Raw genomic sequence first — 21580 nt, 5'->3', positions numbered from 1 at the left:
TGCTTTAAAAAATCCTAACAATAGAATTGGAAAAACATTGAAAGGAATTATTTACGGATTCAGGGTCTTATATTTAATTGGCCACGATGGCATGTGGTCAAGAGTTACTGGGGAAATATTGACAGCTGCTGCCTATGTTCTTAATAGAGTTCTCCAAACTGGAGCCCTGAAAGTCAGCAGTCTTCAGACATATTTTGAGACCAAAAAAGTTCCGTGGTTAAGTGTAGGAAATGCTCGCAATAGGCTTCCTGAAGGGCCACCAGGCCCATTAACATCTTTGAGAGGTTCCATAATAAAGCAACTTGTTTTCGTTGTATAACCCAGCCTTTCCCACACTCTTTTGGAACAGAATCTCTAATGACGGCAACAGTGGAGAATCTAACGTTCCAGAAGGACACTTTGGGAAATGCTGTTGACAAAAACAGTAGGTCACAAAATTATTTCAATTTCTCTCTCATTGTCTCAATTTCTGTAAGTCTCTCTTTCTTCTCTCTTTCCCTCCCTTCTTTCCTTCGTAGGGAAAACCATTTTATTATATACTAGTCAGTGAGCTCAAAACAGGGAAACCAATGAAGGAGAAATTAATAATGTCTAGACTCCTATCAAAGCTAGCCATAAATACTGTCATTCCTTGTTCTGGTTTTAAATTGAAAGCAAAATTGGAATGAGACATCTTGTTTGTGAAACATATCATAAACTAATGCTACAAGTATATAAAAATTCTGAATAAAATAAGAAGGTAAAATTAATTAGATAACTGACTTTGGTAAAAAGAAAACAAGAAAAGAAGAAAGCAAGCGAGCAAGGGAAATTCTCCAACCAGGTGGCAATGATGTGAGCCGATCTGACACAGGTTTTGGGGATAGAATGGACTTCACTCCAAACAGAGAATTAAAAATTAAACCATACATCTACCTGGGACTTTGGATGGGCCCCTCGGTAAGCGAGGGGGCTAGAAAAATTAAACTTACCAGCCCAAGAAAGTGACAAGCTTTCTCTACACAAAGCTCTAGGTAGAAAATAAAACAAAAATACTGCTGAGGAGTCCAAATTCTAGACTAAAGTGGGTATGGCATTCTAGTCCACACAATCTGTGTATTATGGGAGTCACCAAGAATTTTAGATGATAGACTCTGAAACAGACTACAAACTAAGTATGTTTATAATAAAGAAATATAGAAAGAGAAACAAAAGTCATGAGAAGAGAACAGGTCATTATTTAAAAAAGAACAGAAATTTAAAAAATGAAATATGTGGTTATTAAAATTTAAACTAAGAGGACGGGTTAAAAATAGAGAAGAATAAAGAAAATAAACTGGAAGATACTTATGAAGAAATTATCTAGAAAGAAGCACATAGAAACAGAAAATACAGAATTCAGTAAAGACACATGTAACACAGAATGAAAAACATCTGTCTTACGGGAATTCCAAAAGGAATAAATGAAACATTTGAAAATAATGGCTAATTACTTTTAGTATGGATGAAAGACATGAACCTTCAGCTCACAGCAAAAAATACAAATATACTCCAAATATATAGTAAAACTACAAAACCCTAAAGACAAACAGAAAACTTTAAAGGAACCTGACAAAAGACAGACTGTCTATAAAAAATAATTAGACTGACAGAATATTTCTCATCAGCAATATTAGAAGTCAGTAGCACAGGGGTTAGCAAACTTCTGTAAAAGGCCAGAGAATAAATACATTAAGCTTTATGAGCCACATGTTGTCTACACAACTAGTCAACTCTGCCATTGTAGCACAGTAACAACCAGAGACAATATCGGCACAAATGAGCATGAATGTATTCCCACAAAATTTTACTTACATACACTGAAAGTTGACTTATGTATAATTTTCATGTGCCATGTAATTTTTAAAAAATGTTTACAATGTAAACTACATATAAAGTTTAATGTAAAATGTGTGTGTGTGTGTGTGTGTATATATATATCCCTAGCTCACTCACAGTCCATACAAAATAGTCAATGGGCTGAATTTAGTCTACAGCCCATAGTTTTCTAACTACTAGAATAGTGTTTTAAAAATATAAAAGGAAAAATAACCATTAACCTAGACTGATCAACCTAAACAATCACTTTAAAATGAAGATAAAATAAAGACAATTTCATACAAAGACTGAAAGAAATTCAAAGAATCTTGTAGAAAGAACTAGGAGATGGTATATTCTGAGAAGAATAAAATCAGAAAGAAGTGGAATACAAGATTAAACGCTGGGAAATAAGAAGGTAAACATGAAGGTATATCTACAAAAGCATTGATGGCAAAAAGTAAGAAGGATAATACATTTTTCCTAAAAAAAAAAAGAGAGATGAAATGAATTGCCAGACAACAGAAATGTGAGAGAGAAGGATGGTGATCAGAAGCAAAGTATTCTAGCAAGTTTGTACGTTTGAGCAAAGGCAACAGATGATTAAACCAATGATTCATTTGGCAAATCAATTGTTTACAGTTATACATTTAAGGAAAATCACTTCAAAGAAACATCTTTTAAATATTTATTTATTTTGTTAGGTGGCTTTATGAGAGTGATATAAAATCTTCTCTATTTAAATTTTGAAAAGTGAGATAAAATATCTAAGTAATATGGTTAATAAAGAGTTATGGCAAATATATTGATGTTGGTTATAACTGACTGCAGTTCTAGAAATCTGCATAAATCTTTTGTTGAAAGCAATATCTGCATTGGTAGATGTGATATTACTACATACATAAATATATATTTTCCCCAAACACCAAAAGAGCCTTGCAACTGTGGAAATTATCCTAACAAATGAGCTTCCAAGTCATGTCATTATATATTTGTCCAAACTCATAGAATGTACAACATCAAGAGTGAACCCTAATATAAACTATGAACTTTGGGTGATAATGATGTGTCAATGTAGGTTCAAGATTGTTAACAAATGTACTGCTCTGGTGGAGGATATTTTTGAGAGTTGGAGGCTGTTAGACGGGGGAAGAGGTACAATTAACTGATAGCAGGAAGCTGTTGAGGGGGGGAAATCTCTGTGCCTTCCACTTAATTTTGTTGTGAACCTAAAACTCTAAAAATTTGTCTATTAAAAAAATTCTCTTAACCTTTGCTTTTCAGTTTTTGAGGGCAGGTTAAGTATTGTAACAGCTAACATCTACTGAGCATTTGTCTTTAATCCTAGTGAAACAGATGTTATTAGCCTTGTTTTATAGTTGAGGACACTGAGGCTAAGAAAATGTAACTAGAGTAATTAAGGCACACACAGAATTTAAACATGTTTCTTATCACAAGACTGAGTTGTTTTCCAGTTACTCTACTTATATTTTTTCCTAATACCTGGCTTCAAAGTACCTTCTGTTATTTTTAATTCCAAGCCTTGGAGTTAATTATTTGGGCACCTTAGAATTAATTATTTGGGCACAACTGTCCAGAAACCAGAAACGAGGGGGCGTGAACCCAGAGACTAATAGAATGCAAAGCTTGAGGCAATGCAGCCTAAAAGGGCGGCAGCTCGCCCCTTCGCATGCTGGGAATGGTAGTTTCCTCGCTCTCCCTTCTTCCCCCGCCCTCGAGCATCCAGATTGGAGCTTCGTCCCTACTCCCTTGCAGGGCGCCACTGCTCGACAGAGCCACTCGTCCTCGCCTGGTCATCCCAGTTCCGGAGGCTGACCTGGGGATGCGCCCTTGACGCCCTGAACCGCAGTACTTGCGTCGCTGCTAGTCAGGACGGCGTTACCCACCTCATCCGCAGCTCCAGGACGCCACACTCCACGCGCTGCCGCAAGAAGGACGCGCAGCCTGGTCACCATGGAAACGGTGCCGCTTCCGTCATGGCGCATGCGAGAGGTCAAAGGTCAGACCAGCAAGTTCCGCTTCCGGTTCCGGGATCCTGTTTGTTGTCTGAAAGCTTTGTGGTTTCGGTGAGCTCTCAGAGCGGATTTCTAGCGTCCGTGCGGGGGACAGGTGTCCAGAGGTCAGCTGCTGCAGACATGGCGGCTTCCACCGCGGCCGGGAAACAGCGGATTCCCAAAGTGGCCAAGGTAGGCGATCGCGAGGGGCCTTGTAGGAGGTGGCCTAGGAAAGGGGCATCCCTCAGCCCTGGGGGTGCCCCGGGCTGGAGAGAGTGTTCCCGCTGGGGAGAAGGCTCACCCTGAGACATGGAGAGGAAGAGCAGCTGGTGGTGGGGCGCGGGCTCTTGTCATCGCGGAGCACGACCCGCGTTGGCGTGGCCTTCGTTCTGGGGTGGTTTTGCTGGGGAGAGGAGTGGGGTGGTTCAGTGAAGATTTACTGAGCCAGGCACTGCACTGGGCGCTGGGAAGCTACGCTCGGACGCTGGCCACAAGCAGTACTCAAAACACGAGTTTCTGTATAAAGACGACCTTGCTAGATGTTACCGAGAGGCAAAGTAGAATATGCCATGGGCGTGAATAAGGGGGTCGTATGAAGGGGTCCTGAAAGTAAATTTTGCAGAGGAAATGACCTTTAAGCTGAGACTTGAAGGCTGAATAGGAGTTAGCTCAGTGACAGCGGAGGGCGAGAGTAGACGGTAGGAGTAGTATAGTATCATAAGTTAATTAAACAGTAGATTTACTATCCGGTATTTCCTTCGATAGCTAATACTTACCAAGTGCTTAACATGTGGCAGACTTTGAAGCCTTTACAGATACGCTCCCTCCAGTCTTTCTTGAGCCCGGATGACTCTCTTGAACCGGACCTTTACATAACTATTTGTCTGACTTGCAGAAGTAATGCATACAGAGCAAGTAACACTGTGTCTGGCACTTAGTGCTTATTAAATATGAGCTATCACCATTATCATCATTACTCCACACGTGGCATTAAATAACATTTTTTATAATTCAGCTACATAAACGTTTATTGGGCATCACTGGTCCAATGGAAATATAATGCACACCACATATGAAATTTTAGATTTTCTCATATCTACATTAAAAAGTAAAAACAAAGCAAAAAAGTGACATTAATTTTGATAATATATATTTTATTTGAACTAATGTATCCAAAATATTATCATTTCAACATGTAATCGGTATAAAAAATGTAATGAGGTAGTTTATTCTTTTTTATACTCCATCTTCAAAACCAGTGTGTATTTTACACTTACAGTCCACCTCAATTTGTACTCACCACATGTGACTCATAGCTACTGCGTTGGACAGCACAGCTCTAAGCTACGTTAGACTGTAAGCTTCTAAGACCTCAAGAAGCTTACAGTCTAATGATGAGAACTTACTGAATATTGCCTTTGACTTGAAGTACCATGAAAAACCAAACCCAGTTATACACCGGGGCATTAAATAAGTTGAAGAATTCTGTAAATGCAGGCTGTAATGCTGTTAATAAGATGTGCTACACATCTTGATAAAACAAAACCTCTGGTCAGAATTTTACCTAGACGGCCTCAAAGTTTATTATTATACTCATCTAAAAGGGAAAACTTGCTATTATTTTTGCCACCTTTTTGTCTTGAGACTTTTACCTATGGCTTTGCAGTAGATACTATGAATAAGAGAGAAAACAGTATTTTTTTTTTTCTTTTCAGTCTCATGGAGGAATGGGAACATGTCATACAAAAAGGCATCTTGTGATAATACTAATGAAGTTCATATCCTAAAAAATGTATGTTTGTTTCTTAAGCCTTGTGTGAAGAGCATCTGCTAAAAATAGAAATGTCTTCTTTCTTAAAAGGTGAAAAACAAAGCCCCGGCTGAGGTACAGATAACTGCTGAACAACTCTTAAGAGAGGCTAAAGAAAGAGAACTTGAGCTTCTTCCACCTCCACCTCAACAGAAGATCACAGATGAAGAAGAATTAAATGATTATAAACTAAGGAAAAGGAAGGTCAGTCAGTGTGGTATCTTTCAGTCCACTAATCGTTAAGAGTGTATTGGTCAGTTTGAAAAGCTCCTCATTGGTTGAATTCTGTAGGGCAAGATGAGGTTAAATGTTTCTAGACACATGAATAATGTACTTCTGGTTACCAGATAACAGCATTTTTCTGAACTATATAAAATACGCCATGAGTTGTCTGGTTAAAGTGTAAAGAAATTGAATCTGCATCATTTTTGGTGCTGAATCAAAATGGGCAGAAGTTTAGCAGATGGAAGAACTGACAACAAGAAGGATGGTATGCTTAGTAAGGCTGCCCTGTGTGCTTCTGTCTATACCACCTTCTGTGTTAAGAATTGAGATCTGGCTGGGCACGGTGGCTCACGCCTGTAATCCCAACACTTTGGGAGGCCAGGGCGGGCAGATCCCTGAGGTCAGGAGTTTGAGACCAGCCTAGCTAACGTGGTGAAACCCCATCTCTACTAAAATACAAAAAATTAGCTGGGTGTGGTGGCAGGTGCCTGTAATCCCAGCTATTCGGGAGGCTGAGACATGAGAATCACAGGAACTCGGGAGGCAGAGGCTGCAGTGAGCCGAGATCGTGTCACTGCACTCCAGCCTGGGCGACAGAGCGAGACTTTGTCTCAAAAAAAAAAAAGAAAGAAAGAAAAGAAACGGAATTGAGGTCTGCAAAAGGACCATGAGAAGACTTTGGAATCTGATTTGATCTCTTAACTCTAGAATGTGGGGCTGTTTTAAAGCACTAATGCTGTTATATATGAAATTCTGAGAATTACCAGAGGACTTAAAGGTAATAGTCAAAAACATTTTTTATTAGGGACGAGCATAGACCATTTTAAAGTATCAGTTAGTTGATTGTAACCTTCTGTAGTGGGTTTCTTATTCCTCAAGGATTCTAGGATGTAATTTCTCTTAAAGATGAACAAAATGAATAACCATTTTAGTACAAGATTTAAAATAGACTAAGGGTGCTGTCATTTTTAGTCATTTGTCTTTTGACTTGACCCTTTTTGCCTTCTTCCAGACTTTTGAAGATAACATAAGAAAAAACAGGACTGTGATTAGTAACTGGATAAAATACGCACAATGGGAAGAAAGCTTAAAGGAGATTCAAAGGTAAAATCACTGAGAGTGTAGTTTTGTATATAATGATTCATAGGTTAACAGATACCAAAAAGAAAAGAAGAAAAAGTTAAAGCACAGGTAAAAAGATGGTGCCTCGGGTAGAAATTTTCAACTTTGGTTCCACGGAACCCTAGGGTTCCCTTGAGGGCCTCAGGAGCACTGGGGTAGAATAGTCCTGGGGAGGGTGGCGGGAGAGGCTTTAGAGATGGATCTTGTCAGCTGTAGCTGAAGAAGCACAATTTCATTTGCTTTCTATATATTGAGATTTTTTAAAAAGTGTTTAGCTGAAAACCAATGGCCAAAAAAAATAAAAATTGCAATCTGGCCCTTCCTGTGGTCTAGCTTTCTGCATTCTCCCTGCATACCTCCTTCCCCCACTGTGCTGTGTATGTGCCACTCGCTGAATATATCATGTCTCCTTATTGTGAGGCTTGACTGTTCTTGCCTGGAATGAACACCCCCTCCTCACCAAACTTAGTTTCCTGGTAAATTGGAACTTTCCTCAAATTCTCATTTCTAGAATTACCTACTACTTAGCCTTTTCCACCAGACATTTTCATTTCTTCCTCTCTGCTTCCCGTGCAGATCTTGACTGTAACATAAATCACACTGCATTATAATTGCATGCATGTCTTTTTATAAGACTTTGTAAGGTAGTTGAGAGCATTGTATCTTTTCATTTTTTTATGCCCAGAACCTGGCTCATGGTAGACACCTAATAAAACATCAGTGCATTCCAGATAGTTTGAAATAACTGCTACATGTGTTGTATGCACTACTTTTGATGCCCTGCAAATCTTGCTTCTTAAGGGCTCGATCCATATACGAGCGTGCTTTAGATGTAGACTATCGAAATATTACACTCTGGCTGAAATACGCAGAAATGGAAATGAAGAATCGCCAAGTCAACCATGCTCGAAATATCTGGGACCGGGCCATAACAACGCTGCCTCGAGTTAATCAGTTCTGGTAAGTTTCTGATCTAACAAAACAGCCTTTTATAGACTAGCAAAGTTCCACATCTTCTGTATTTATTTTATTTACATGATAGTTTAATTTTACCTCCTACTTTTTCTTTAAACATAAATCTTGTTTAATGTCCCATAGTCTATTAAATCATAATTGTAATGTTCTATAGCTATGTAATCAAAACTAAAATTTTGATTGCAATCTTTTATTCATAAGTTTCTTGTTGAACTAGGCAACTTTTAAGAAAAAAAATACCTTTTTTCGAATGGTTCGTCCTTTTTCAGATTTATATATCAATGACAAAACATGTTCGATTTAACCTTTAAGAAAGGTAAAATCTTAAATCTTCTTCCCATTCAACAATGGAAGAACTAAACCACAGCAGATATTTTCGGGTGATTTTGTTAAAGGTACAAGTACACGTACATGGAGGAAATGTTGGGAAACATTGCTGGTGCCCGGCAGGTGTTTGAGCGCTGGATGGAGTGGCAGCCTGAGGAGCAAGCCTGGCACTCCTACATCAACTTTGAGCTGAGATACAAAGAGGTAGATCGGGCCCGCACCATTTATGAGCGATATATCCTTTGGACGAGATCTGTGGGGTGCCGTGATTGTCCTGGATGCTGCTGCTCCTGTAGAGATGTCTCATGATCGGGACACACAGTCATTAATGTCAGGCTCAAAGTCAAGAATGTCAGTTTATCAGCTTCCCTGTGTTTTGTAGGGAAAGAGATTGGTCAGAATGAAAATTTGTGATCTGGGTAACTAGTCTTTTCTAGTGAGAGTTTGGGTTTATGTTATTGTAATGCTGAAAACTAATGTTTCCTTGTGGAAAATGATATTCCTGGGGGATTGTTTCCAGGAACTCAAGGTGCTACCAAAATTGGTGATGCTTAAGTCCCTGAAACAAAATGATGTAGTATTTGCATGTCACCTATGCATAGCCTCCCATATAATTTAAATAATCTCTAGATTACTTATACCTAATGCAATGTGAATATTATGTAAATAATTGTTATTCTGTATATTTTAATGAATAATAACCAAAAAAACTACATGTTCAGTACAGAAGCACTTTTTTCTCATGAATACTTTATCGCAGGTTGGTTGAATCCACAGACATGGAACCCATGGCTGGAGGACTAACTGTATGAAGGTTCTGGCTGCCATTGCCAGTCCTGTTTTTCTAAGGTTTGTGTTGGTCATTTCTACTGTTACTGGAGTTCATCCAAGGTTTACTGTTTACTAGCTGTTTGGCTCCAGCGAGTCATTTAACTGCTTTGAGAGTTGGTGTCCTCTTCTTAAAAACAAGAATAAAAGCACCTTTTTGGGGCTGTTGCGAAGATTAAATGATACACTTGAAAGCACTTTTAGACACTGAAGTACAGTCATTCCTCATTATTTGCAGAGTCCATATTTGCAAAATCACGTATTTGCTAAAATTTATTTGTAACTCCCCAAGTCAGTAATTGTAGCACTTTCACAGTCATTTGTGGATATGCACAGAGCATGAAGTCCAGCAAGGCAAGGCTCTGCCTTCTGGTCTTAACCTCATATAACCATGCCCAGAGCTTGGAGACAGGAAGGGCCAGTGCCATGTAGTGCAAGGAGCTGTGGCTCTGGGGTCAGTTGGGGAGTTTGAATCCCTGTCAGTGGGGCAGCCTCAGTCCAGTCACTTAACATTTCTGAACCACTTTTCTTACAAAATAATGAAGATAGAATCTGCCAGGATGAATTTTTTGGGGGATTTAAGATGATGATGAATGTGAGATTGTGTATATACATGTTTCCCCTAGGAGCAGTGGAATAATTAAGTGTTCGCAGTGACTAAATAGAACGTAACTACCACAAATAATGAGAATCAACTTTATTATGCAGTATTAAGATCTTTTTTTTTTTTATTCTTCTCTGTTGAGGTGACAATGTTAAGATCTTAATTATGTTTACTAATTTTAATATTATTAGTTTGACAAAAGCTTTTATAGCACTTGCTATGTGCCAGGCAGTATTCTAAGTACTTTACAGATATTGTTGTTTAATCCTCATAACAACCTTGCAGTGTAGGAACTTCTCCATCCTACAGATGAGGCAGCTGAGGCATGAGAGATTAAGTAGCTTGACTGGGTTCTCACAGGTGCTGATGGAAATAGAATGTGAACCTAGTAGAGCAGCTTCAGAACTGATGCCCTTAACTTCTTTGCCATATTGGAATATATTACTACTTTGGAAATTCATGATTTATTCAAGGAAGATAGATTAAAATGGCAATTCAAAACTTTCTGCTTTGACTCTAGTTAACAGTTTTCTTTTTATAGCATTTTTTTCTTAATTATTAGTTCAAGTATTCATATTTTAATATAATTGGTGCCATTTATTGACCAGACCATTATTGACTGCTTACGGTGCCATGTTCTTTTGGCCAGAAATTGTGCTAAGGGCATTACATACATTTTCTCATTTAAAGCTGGCAGTGATCCAGTGAGGTTGGCATTATTTTTCCCTGTTTACAAATGAAACAGCTGAGACTTAGACAAGTTCAGTGACTTATCCAAGATCACATGGTTGGTAACCTGGGTTGAGATTTTTCTTTGCTTCCAAACTCGAGTTTATACCCACCACTAAAATCTTAACTAAGCACTGGAGGAAAATAGAGATGAACAGGCGTGGCCCTGCTCTCACGAAGCCACTGTTTAGTTCTACACTTTTGTATGTGTTTTGTTCCCCTAGAGTTGTAGTTTGAATTGTTGGGGTTTCCAGGCTTTGGTATGGTTTTGGTGTTTACTTATGTACTATTTTTTTAAGCCATGCTGTTTTGCCTGGTATTTCCTTAATTCCCTTGCACTTGTCCTCGTGCACCCTGATGTTAAGAACTGGATCAAGTATGCCCGCTTTGAAGAAAAACATGCTTATTTTGCCCATGCACGGAAAGTGTATGAGAGAGCTGTGGAATTCTTTGGAGATGAACATATGGATGAGCACCTTTATGTTGCCTTTGCCAAGTTTGAAGAAAATCAGAAAGAGGTAAGTATACCTAACTTCATTATACTGTAAAACGGCTTAGCAAAGATTACATTTTGTGCATGGTGAGTTCATTTCCATTTTTTCTTACTGACATATCCCTGGAGAAGATGTTTTCAAAATACAAAAACACAACTTCTCACAGAGAACAGCATATATATGTGACTAAGCTACAGATGGGAGCTGATTATAGATTGTATTATAACTGTCTTAATTTTATTGTGCTTTGTTTGAAAATTAAGCCTTTTAGTCTGAATGCCCGTAAACTGAGAGCTAGTCTTTTAGCATCCTAAGTAAAGGACTTAACAGATAATAAATATGGGAAACAAAAAGCATAAAGCCCTAGAACAGAAAACAACATTTAGAATGGAAACAGATTGCTCTATAAATAAGAGAGTTCTTTTTTTCCCTTTTACCTATGAAAATAGCTCAAATATTGAGAAGCTGAGGCAGGAGGATCACTTGAGGCCAGGAGTTTGAGACGAGCCTGGGCAACATAGTGAGACCCTGTCTCTAAAAAAAAAAATTGAGTGGGCATAGTGGCGCACACCTACAGTCCCAGCTACTTGGGAAGCTGAGGCAGGAGTATCACTTGAGCCTAGGAGTTTGAGACTACAGTGAGCTATGTTCGTGCCATTGCACTCTAGCCTGGGTGACAGAGCAAGACCCCATTTCTTAAAAAAAGGCAGTTCAAATAATACAGAATTAAGATCCATCCAAATACAGGTTTGAGCATTCCCAGTCTGAAAATCCGAAACTCAAAATGTGAAACTTGTTGAGTGCTGACGTGACACTCGAAGGAAAGGTTCATTGGAACATTTCAGACTTTGGGTTTTTGGATTAGGGATGCTGAACCAGTAAGTGTAATGCAAATATTCCAAAACTGGGGAAACATCCCAAATCCGAAACACTTCTGGTACCAAATGTTTCAGATGAGATACTCAACCTATATAAGGTCTTGCACAGACCATGCTAGGGAGTTCAGATTCTGTTCAGGCCAGTGGGAAGCATTGAAAGGTTTTAAGCACGACAGTGATTGGATATGATTTACATTTTAAAGAGAGTCTCTGGCTAATTCACGGAGAATGTATGGGGGTGGATGGCAAAAGTGGAACCAGGGGAGACCAGTGGGGAGACTTTTGAAGTGGGCCAGGTGAACAGTGGAGCTTGATGGCTGGGGGCTGGGGAGAAGCAGATGGCTGTGTGGGAGAGATTGAAATGGCAGGGCGTGTTGCAAGAGTGAATATGGAGTATGAGGAAAAAAGAGGAATTGAGGATCACCTGAAGGTTTTGGCTTGAGCAAGTATGTGACTGTAAGTTAGGCCTTGCCTACTAAAATTGGGATGGTGGGGAGAGTCCCAGTTTGAGTGGGGAGGAAACAGAAGCTCAGTTTTGGACCTATTTGAGATGTGCAGTAGACATCCAATTGGCAGTGTTAGGTAGACAGTATTAAATGTGGAGCTCAGAGCAGAGTACTGGTCCATCCTGACAGAGATAACTTCAACTAGAGGGAGAAAAGCATCTTACTGTGGACATTATGAGGCCTCAAAATCTAACTTACAAGTGATATTTTGTTATATTTACTCTCCTAGTTGGGACTGGCATGAGAATATTGTGTTATAGAAGGTAATCATCCTGTCTGCATTTAGTTTGAAAGGGTACGAGTGATTTACAAGTATGCCCTGGACAGAATTTCAAAACAAGATGCCCAAGAACTCTTTAAAAATTATACCATCTTTGAGAAGAAGTTTGGTGATAGGCGGGGTATTGAAGATATCATCGTGAGCAAACGGAGATTCCAGTACGAAGAAGAAGTGAAGGTGAGCACTGGTGTGGATGGTCAACTCTGTAGATAACCCAAGATGTGCTCATCAATACTAGCAACACTAAAATGAATAATAGCAAGTTAGCACTACCAGTGATTACTCTCGTTATGATGTGCCTGTGATCCAATTGGCAGCTATTTCAGACAAGTAGGAGTAAACAAGGCTGATAGAAAAGGCAAGCAAACAACACTTGGATTTGCTCTGCCACCTATATGTTGTAAGTCGTTTTGTTTATTGTTGACTGTATGTAGAACTGGAGCAAAAGAAATGTGGAATCCATTCGAGCTCATTGTTGGAAGAAGGTGGAAGAGTCAGAGATTGGTCCAAAAACCTGTTTTGCACATCACCTTTGAGCTTAACTGCCTGAACGAAAGATGTATGCTAGACAGGGTTCCATTGGCATCTCTTTTTCTGTAATGTACTATTTTGATTTCAATTCAAAGAGAGTATCATTTTCCTTCAGTATTCTGTTGTGTATTTAAAAATACTCTTCCTTAGTCAAGTTAATTAAGATACCTCCAAGCAAAGGACTAAGTCTGTTATTAAATGTGGTAGGTTAGCAAGATATGTTAAAGATGAATTACTATTAATTGGAAAGGCAAGTTCAACAATTGTGAGCATGATATAATTCTCTTGTTACAGACATAATGATACATAGTCACATATTTAAGCAAATGCATTGGCAAGAATAGTCATCTAATTATTGACTAACTTGAGAGTGATGGCTATAGATGAAGGAGTCCTTGCTGTGGGACACCTGGTCAGTAATCTATCCTCTGTATTCCTATTTCTTTTCTATTTATGCAGTCTCAGGGATGGTGTTTTCAAAATGAGAGAACATGTAAAATTTAGAAGAAAAGGTGCTAAAATATAGAAAATCACCCTGATACCTTTTTTCAGCTCGCTTAACCTGGCAAGTGCAGCTCTTGGTTTTGTTTTTTATTTATTAAACTGGTTGTCTTTCTAGGCGAATCCACACAATTATGATGCATGGTTTGATTACTTGCGCTTGGTAGAAAGTGACGCAGAAGCTGAAGCCGTGAGAGAAGTCTATGAAAGGGCCATTGCCAACGTCCCACCCATTCAGGAGAAGAGGCACTGGAAGCGCTACATTTATCTTTGGATCAACTATGCACTCTATGAAGAATTGGAGGCAAAGGTGAAAAAACAGAATTATGTGTCAGCTGATAATGGTTTCCTCTCTCCTGTATTCACAGCTCGCCTATTGCGGATATTTATAATTCTTGAAACAAGGAAATTTAGTTTTAAATTTTTATAGGCTTCTGTTCATCCATACAGTTATATATTCGCTGTGCAACATTTTAAACTCTCTGTGCTTGTTGTGGCCACATGTGAGGGGCTTTTTTAATTTTGGTTTTATTTTTACTTGAGGCACAACAAGATATCACTTGGAACTTGAAAGAGAACAGTGAACCAGTCCTTAATTTAATTAAATATAGTTTCCTGGATTTGCTCATTAATAGGAGTAATTATGGCTAGATTATGCATTTTTGCCTTTAGCAAAAATCAAGTGGCATTTTCAGACATCATTTGTATTAACCTTCTGGGTTTGATCTGAGACTATGAAACATCTTTGTTTCTTTCTGCCATCAGGCAAAAAGGCTTTCTACAAAGAAGGGCTTAGAGTTTGGTGGCTATCTTGTTGGTGATTTTTAAACTGAAGTTTCATGGCCGTTCATACTTTAGATCATAAATCAGGGTTCGCAAGTAACAACTTGTGAAACATGCTCAGTTTTGGGGGGGTACATTTTTACCAGTATCAGTAAAATTAGTAACTAGTAAAATGAGTGTTAGCAGCAGACTTCAATATTTTGTGAAAATTTCTTATCCTAATACAGGATCCTGAGAGGACAAGACAGGTGTATCAAGCCTCTTTGGAACTAATTCCTCACAAAAAGGTATGTTTGCTCTAAAGTGTTCCATTTCAAACAGGTCAGAATCCTCTTTTGTTACTTGTGAAGTAATTCAGTGAAATAATATTGATTGATAAAATGCGTCCCTGTCCCACCATGGACAACATAAATAAGACTGAGATATGCTCCTTGCCTCTGAAAACAGCTCACAGTCTAGGTCGGAGGACAACCTGCATTGACAGACAAATAATATAAATTCAGAGAAGGCTAGGTAATGTGAATAGTCTGAGTGGAAGGAGAAAGACATCCATGCAGAGAGCACACAACGTGTGCGGGGGACACAGAGGCGGGTTTGTTGGTAACAGTGAGTGTGTGCATGCACAGATCGATGTGCCCCTTGTGTAGATGGTTGAGATGTTACCTCTGCCTTGTTGCCCAGCACGAGAAACAAAACAACAAAACGTGTTTCCTTCCGTAGAAGTGTTGACTGAGTTACTTTTCAGAATAGAGGTAGGACATTCTGCCCATATACAAGCATGCCTACAAAACAAAGTCTGTTCTGAGCAGAGGCTACCATGCCATGCAGTACAGTACAGTATCTGGATCATGGTATGTGGGTTTCTAATTCTTGTGAAATGAATGTGGTCTTTGCTTGTAAATAAGCAGAGTACCTTCCTCTTTGAAGTTTTAGAGAAATCAAATTACCAATGGCTTTGGTTAATTTAAATTTCCTTTAATTCAATTTAATTTGGATGAGGCTTTTAAGCGAGATATTTTTGTGCTTTTGTTTTCTAGTTCACATTTGCCAAAATGTGGATACTGTATGCACAGTTTGAAATACGACAGAAGAATCTGTCATTAGCCAGAAGAGCATTGGTAAGTAAAGAAAGGATCAAGATGTCTCATTAAGTTCTATGAGAAAGAAATTAAAATCTTGGTGCTTGGAAGTTGTACGATTCCTACTTTAAAAAGTGACAGAAGTATTATACCTTTATAGCCTGGGACATGTTAGAAAACATGCGTCCTCTGTAAAAACACTAATAATGTGTAAATTATTCTTATTATCTGGGGCAAATTAACATTCTGTTTCAATATTGGAAACTTCTATAGCTACCAGTTACTAAATCTTTCCACAGACTAGAATTAGTAATCTGATCCTGTGCAAACTTTCTGGTGTATTAAATGCACTTTTAGTTGTTTTACTTTTTTTTTGTTTGTTTGGTTTTTTTTTTTTGAGACAGGGTCTTGCTCTGTTCCCCAAGCTGGAATGCAGTGGCACGATCTTGGCTCACTGCAACCTCTGCCTCCTGGGCTGAAATGATCCTCCCACGTTGGCCTCTCAGAATGCTGGGATTACAGGCATGAGCCACCATGCCTTGTCCTTTTTATTTATAGGAGGTTTTATGCATCTGACATCCCTATTCCCTAGGAGATCCTGAGAAACTTTCAAGTCTTATTTTATTTAGTTGCCCAAACAATTCTGGAACACTGCCTCTTGCTGAATGAATTAGAGGAGTTTCCTTCAGCCTTTTGTCAAGAACCAGTAAACATTGTGATACCACAAAGGGAAAGAACGGTAGGCCATGTTGACTTTGCAAGATTCTTCCTCAGCAGAGAACAGCCTCTAGGGCAGTGCAATAACTGCACAGATTGAATCCACTACAGTATCACAGTGGTCTGGTTATTTTATTTTCCAGGGAACTTCCATAGGCAAATGTCCAAAGAACAAATTATTTAAAGTTTACATAGAATTGGAGCTACAGCTTCGAGAATTTGACAGATGCCGGAAGCTTTATGAAAAGTTCCTGGAATTTGGACCTGAAAATTGTACCTCATGGATTAAATTCGCTGAATTAGAGACAATCCTTGGTGATATTGACAGAGCACGGGCAATCTATGAATTAGCCATCAGTCAGCCACGTTTAGACATGCCAGAGGTGAGCATCTCAAGTCAAATATAATTTTGTTTGAGATACGCGTTTAGTCTTACTTTAGATGACCATCTAAATGTGGGTGTATTTTAGAGTATAAAGATGATCTAACTTAGTCTCTTCTACTCAGATTAGGCTTGTATGTGGAAAGGTGGCTGTGGGGGACAGGGGAAGTAGCCCTCTCATTAGATACCAGAGCAGTAGACATCCAGGATGATGCCCAGGATGAATTGCGATATCATGGGGGTGGGTGATGCCCCTTCTCCAGCAGGGAAGCCTAAAGGGGCTGGGGAAGAGGCCAGGCAAGGAAGCAGCCAGCAGGCTGGCCCACCTGGAGAACGAGGGGGATGGAGGTAGGAACTGCACATCTCTGTATTCTCTAAACCAGGATGTCCTTGCAACTTCTTTTGTCATTGTCCTGAAAGTCCTCGCCTACCTTCAGTAGTTAAACTTGACCCACAAGGTAGTACCAAACCACAGCTAGGAATGATTTGAATCTCACAAGAGTCGTAGAACTCACCCAGCCGTTTTGTTAATCTCATGCACTAACATGACCCTGCATTTAATGGTTTGGCCCCCTGATTGCATTAAGGCAGGGCTTTGGGTATCACTGAGTTTGTCAGTTGTCCTTGGCTCCTCCACCAGACTGCCAGCTTTCAGGTGTCCAGGCCACGGTTTATTCATCCTTATGCCCTGCCAGGCTGCACCGAGCCAGTGCGCACCTGTTCAGTGAATGCTTGTTGCACTGAACTCTCATAATAACAAGGAATGTACAGTAGAGGTAAGAACATGCATACTGGCTAACCTGGGCCTATTTTCTCTCTGGATGCTCAACTGCATGTGGCTGGAATATGAAGAGTACCTGGGAGATGCTTGGCAAGTTTCTCAGTTCTTGATAAGTCAAGCATTTGAAAAACTTCCAAAGAGAATCTCTAAGACTGAATCCAAGGCCCTTTTTCTGTAATCTGGAATTCTAGCCAAGTTTTGCCAGCTTATAGATACCAATGTTATTTATCTTATTCACATGTGTTCTTTAGTTGTTCAGTAAAAATCCTATGTTCCTAGATGTAGGTTAGAGTGATACTTAAGCTGTGCTTTGGATGGGGGCATGCTGCTTTGTAAATGTCAAGACTGACCCATTTACTTGTCTTCCTTAGGTGCTTTGGAAATCATATATTGATTTTGAAATTGAGCAGGAAGAAACAGAAAGAACACGAAACCTTTACCGGCGGTTGCTTCAACGGACGCAGCATGTCAAGGTATCCTTGCTTTGTAGATGATCTTTCATTTTGCTTGAATCAGCAGTCCTGAAGAAAATACTATATTTCTGTATTTTAAGTGTTTGGGGTTTTTTTTTGTTTTTTTTTTTTAATGATTTCCTTGCTTTTCAAGAGAAATGTGAGTCTCAGAGGACTTTGGAATGCTTGGAATGTTAAGTTTATACCAGGTCATTGTTTATGCTGCATGTGAATAGCTTGGGTATCACAAGATTGAAAAAAAGTTAAACTCTTTTTGTTTTTGAGACGGAGTCTTGCTGTGTCGCTAGGCTGGAGTGCAGTGGCGCGATCTCGGCTCACTGCAACCTCCGCCTCCCAGGTTCAAGCAATTCTTCTGCCTCAGCCTCCAGAGTAGCTGGGACTAGAGACACGCACCGTCATGCCCAGGCTAATTTTTCTGTTTTTAGTAGAGACGGGGTTTCACCTGTTGGCCAGGATGGTCTCAATCTCTTGACCTCGTGATCTGCCCGCCTCAGCCTCCTGAAGTGCTGGGATTACAGGTGTGAGCCACTGTGCCCGGCCAAGTTAAACTCTTTTCAAGAGTTTAAGACTATGTCAGACATTTAATTATAGAATGTAGAATCAAATATTTTCAGTGTTTATATTGAAGCATATATTCATTGTTTTCACCTGTGAAACATTAGTGATGAACACATTACTTTCCGATGTCATTAACTGGGAATTCGCTTTATTATTACTACATTATTGTCTTCCGAGTGACGTGGTTAATTTGGTTCAATAATTTTTTTAAAGGTATGGATCAGCTTTGCTCAGTTTGAGTTGTCTTCAGGAAAAGAAGGAAGTTTGACTAAATGCAGACAAATTTATGAAGAAGCTAACAAAACCATGCGAAACTGTGAAGAAAAGGAAGAGAGACTTATGCTGCTGGAATCTTGGCGAAGTTTTGAAGAAGAATTTGGAACAGCTTCAGATAAGGAGAGAGTAGACAAACTCATGCCAGAGAAAGTCAAGAAGAGAAGAAAGGTCCAGACTGACGATGGGGTAAGAACTCTGCCCTGGGACTATTCATCTCACGTCACATGAGTAGAAACACTTCTGACTTTGAAATGTGGACTTTTAAGTGGCATATGTACAATCTTAGAATGGAAGCAGACCACCTGGAGTAGGAGATGGTTGCAATCTGGCTGTTATGGAAACACGGGGTAGAACATATGGTCCAGTCAGAGGTGGAGAATGGGAAGGGGTTGGCAAAGGTGTTTTGGTGATGGTTGTCTGGGAACTTCATGAAGTGTGATATTTTTAGAGCATTTAATAGGAAGTTAGTGTGGAGGAAGACGGAACTGAACTTTCAGATAGGAGCCTATCCAGAGAAGGCTTGTAGGCGATAAGAAGGAGTTTGGTGGGAGTCAGTGAAGGCTGTTTTGCATAAAATGACGTGACCAGATTGCTGGCATCTCATACTGGCAGACTCAAGGGGCTTAGATTGGAGAAAGAAGACCCATCAGGAAGCAGTTTTTATAAGCTGAACAACACATGGAAGCTGGAACTAGAACAGGGCCACAGGGCCTGTTAGAACAGTATTTGGGAAGTGAAATCAGTGACTGATAGGTGAGGATGGGAGGGTAGGGAGTTGGAAGAATAATGCACAGATGTATGGCTTTTGCTACTGGGTGAATATTATGTAAAGATCATTAAACATTTTCTTAAATGTAAGACTGCACAATGTAGTTGGAGACACTGCACATCTTGGTTGGCTATAGAGGAGCTGTGCTTAGATTTTTAGAATTTTTTTTTCTACCAGTTTAGTTCTCACTGAGCTACAGTTGCTGCTTACTCACTCCCAGTCTTTCAGACCTAGCCCTTGTTCTTTCTGTAGTAGACTTTGATGTTATTTTGTAAAATGGAGGTAATCATCCGGATTTCCACTAAAAATTCTTCACTCTGATATGTGAGTATATCACCCACATGTTTGCTTATCTTTTCATTTTTTATTTCTGTAGTCTGATGCAGGCTGGGAAGAATACTTTGATTACATCTTTCCAGAAGATGCTGCCAATCAACCTAACCTCAAACTCCTGGCCATGGCCAAACTGTGGAAGAAACAGCAGCAGGAAAACGAGGATGCTGAGCACCATCCAGATGAGGACATCGATGAGAGTGAATCCTGATCTTTTTTTCATATTGACAAATGTTTTGTTATTTTTATAAATTAATTGTTTGGAACTCTTGTGACTCCTGGAAGTTCTTATATATTTCACCAGTAAGAAATTGATTGGTATCTTTGATGGCTACTTTTTAAGTTATTTTTTAAATGCTCTTGGGTTAGCTAGGGGTGGGGATTGCAAGTAAAGGACTTTTTTAACTGCTGGATTTCTTTTTCCAACCGAGTCCAAACTTTTCTAATGTCTGTCCACATCATGCATTAGGAAATGTAATTAAGGTAACATTCTACAGTAAGTTTTCATGTCATAACCATAAAGACAGTTTATGCATTCATCTGAAATGTGTAACTTTTTCATGTCTTCAGAGTCACAGACTTGAGTTCATTTCCCAGCTCTGCCACTGGTGATTATATAACTTAATTTTCATTTTCCTCATTCACAAAATGGGCCAATAGTTTGACAACTCATTTTGAAGATTACATTATAAAAGGAATATACCTGGTGGGTGCATAGTAAGTGCTCAGTGAAGTGTTTGTTCTAAGCCACTTTTAAAAACGGTTTCATTCTTTGTAGAATTGAATGCGAGTGGATTAATTTACCTTACCTTCTTACTAGTGGCCAGTTATATTAAGTGTTTTTTAGAACAACACTTGGAAAATAATTTGCAGTGATTATATTTCTGAACAAGGTTCAGAAAACATTGTTTGTTTACCAAGAAGAATTTAGTCTAATTTCAGTTAGGCACTCATCAGTTCTCCAGAGTGGTTGAGTTTGTAATAGCTTGTTTAAAGAATAGTGGCTTGTTCACATGTGTGCTATGAAAAATGATGTCCCGTGTTCACATAAATTTGGGAAATTCTGGACTAAGACTTAAGTCTCGTTAATCAAATCTCTTCACAGTTAGGCTTCTGTACATTATGTATCTCCAGTAGCAATGTTGCCATATTATTTCCCAAACTTAGTGAACAATGGAGTCATTTCTACCTACAGTACCAGTAAACATCTCCCAGTGTGCTATAGTAGAAAATGTCTACTCCTCACTGCTGACATGTTAAACTCACTCTTGGTTTAGAGCATGTGTAGAAACACCCAAGGTAGCTCTATGCTAAGTAATGAAGAGTAGCACAAGAATGAATATATTTGCTGATATGTTGCTCACATTCTCAAGCAAAAATTTGACTGCATTAACCGATCTGAGAGTTTTCCTTTAACCTGGACTGTGTTTCTCAAGCACATTTTTTCTTTGTTCACTGCCCAAGGACTAGAACTGTATTATTTTTAAGGTTGTTTTCCCCTAAAAGCACCTTTAGTAAGCAAATTTATTATTAAATGTGCACATGTCTTATTCACCCAAGGGAATAAAAGCTACTTCATAATGTTACTAAATTTTATCTTGAAAATAACAGTGGTTTGAGGACAGAAGAAAATAGGACTGTTGAGATAAAATCTGTTTTCAGTCTGACTGCTTTAGTCACTGGACCAGCATCAGCTGCTGCGGTGTCAGATCACATCTCGAGTAGAGGTCTGCCTAGTGAGTGAGCAGGAGAACATCATGGTAATAGC

At 39.2% G+C, this 21580-nt stretch overlaps 2 protein-coding genes across 5 annotated transcripts in view; one reads left to right on the top strand and one right to left on the bottom strand.

Annotated features, from left to right (window-relative positions):
• CFAP61 (cilia and flagella associated protein 61) overlaps positions 1-3835 on the bottom strand; it is a 307569-nt gene extending 303734 nt beyond the window's left edge. For 2 of the 4 annotated variants that reach the window (XM_054541626.2, XM_054541627.2), the window contains exon 1: positions 3744-3835. The gene's annotated coding sequence lies outside the window, so the exon portion shown is untranslated. The remainder of the gene's footprint in view (positions 1-3743) is intronic. The other 2 variants (XM_054541628.2, XM_054541629.2) reach the window with 1 other exon arrangement.
• CRNKL1 (crooked neck pre-mRNA splicing factor 1) lies at positions 3577-20358 on the top strand. The gene is made up of 14 exons (XM_009233361.4): positions 3577-4043; positions 5713-5865; positions 6899-6990; positions 7810-7968; positions 8379-8545; positions 10811-10989; positions 12636-12806; positions 13780-13971; positions 14672-14731; positions 15482-15562; positions 16384-16623; positions 17775-17876; positions 18648-18896; positions 19856-20358. Exons 1-14 carry the CDS (start codon positions 3834-3836, stop codon positions 20021-20023), a joined length of 2223 nt encoding a protein of 740 aa, XP_009231636.3. The 5' UTR covers positions 3577-3833; the 3' UTR covers positions 20024-20358.
• The last annotated feature ends 1222 nt before the right edge of the window (positions 20359-21580 follow it).

The sequence above is a fragment of the Pongo abelii genome, chromosome 21 (assembly GCF_028885655.2).
Source record: "Pongo abelii isolate AG06213 chromosome 21, NHGRI_mPonAbe1-v2.0_pri, whole genome shotgun sequence".
NCBI classification, from domain to species: domain Eukaryota; kingdom Metazoa; phylum Chordata; class Mammalia; order Primates; family Hominidae; genus Pongo; species Pongo abelii.
The sequence above is the reverse complement of the archived record's forward strand: the minus strand, read 5'-3'. Positions and strand labels throughout refer to the sequence as shown.

Excerpts from the sequence above, each read along its gene's own strand:
- CRNKL1 (XM_009233361.4), top strand. The coding sequence starts at position 3,834 with ATGGCGCATGCGAGAGGTCAAAGGTCAGACCAGCAAGTTCCGCTTCCG. Across the intron at positions 6,991-7,809 it reads AGCTTAAAGGAGATTCAAAG|GGCTCGATCCATATACGAGC; the intron begins GTAAAATCACTG and ends TTGCTTCTTAAG. Across the intron at positions 8,546-10,810 it reads CCGCACCATTTATGAGCGAT|TTGTCCTCGTGCACCCTGAT; the intron begins ATATCCTTTGGA and ends ATTCCCTTGCAC.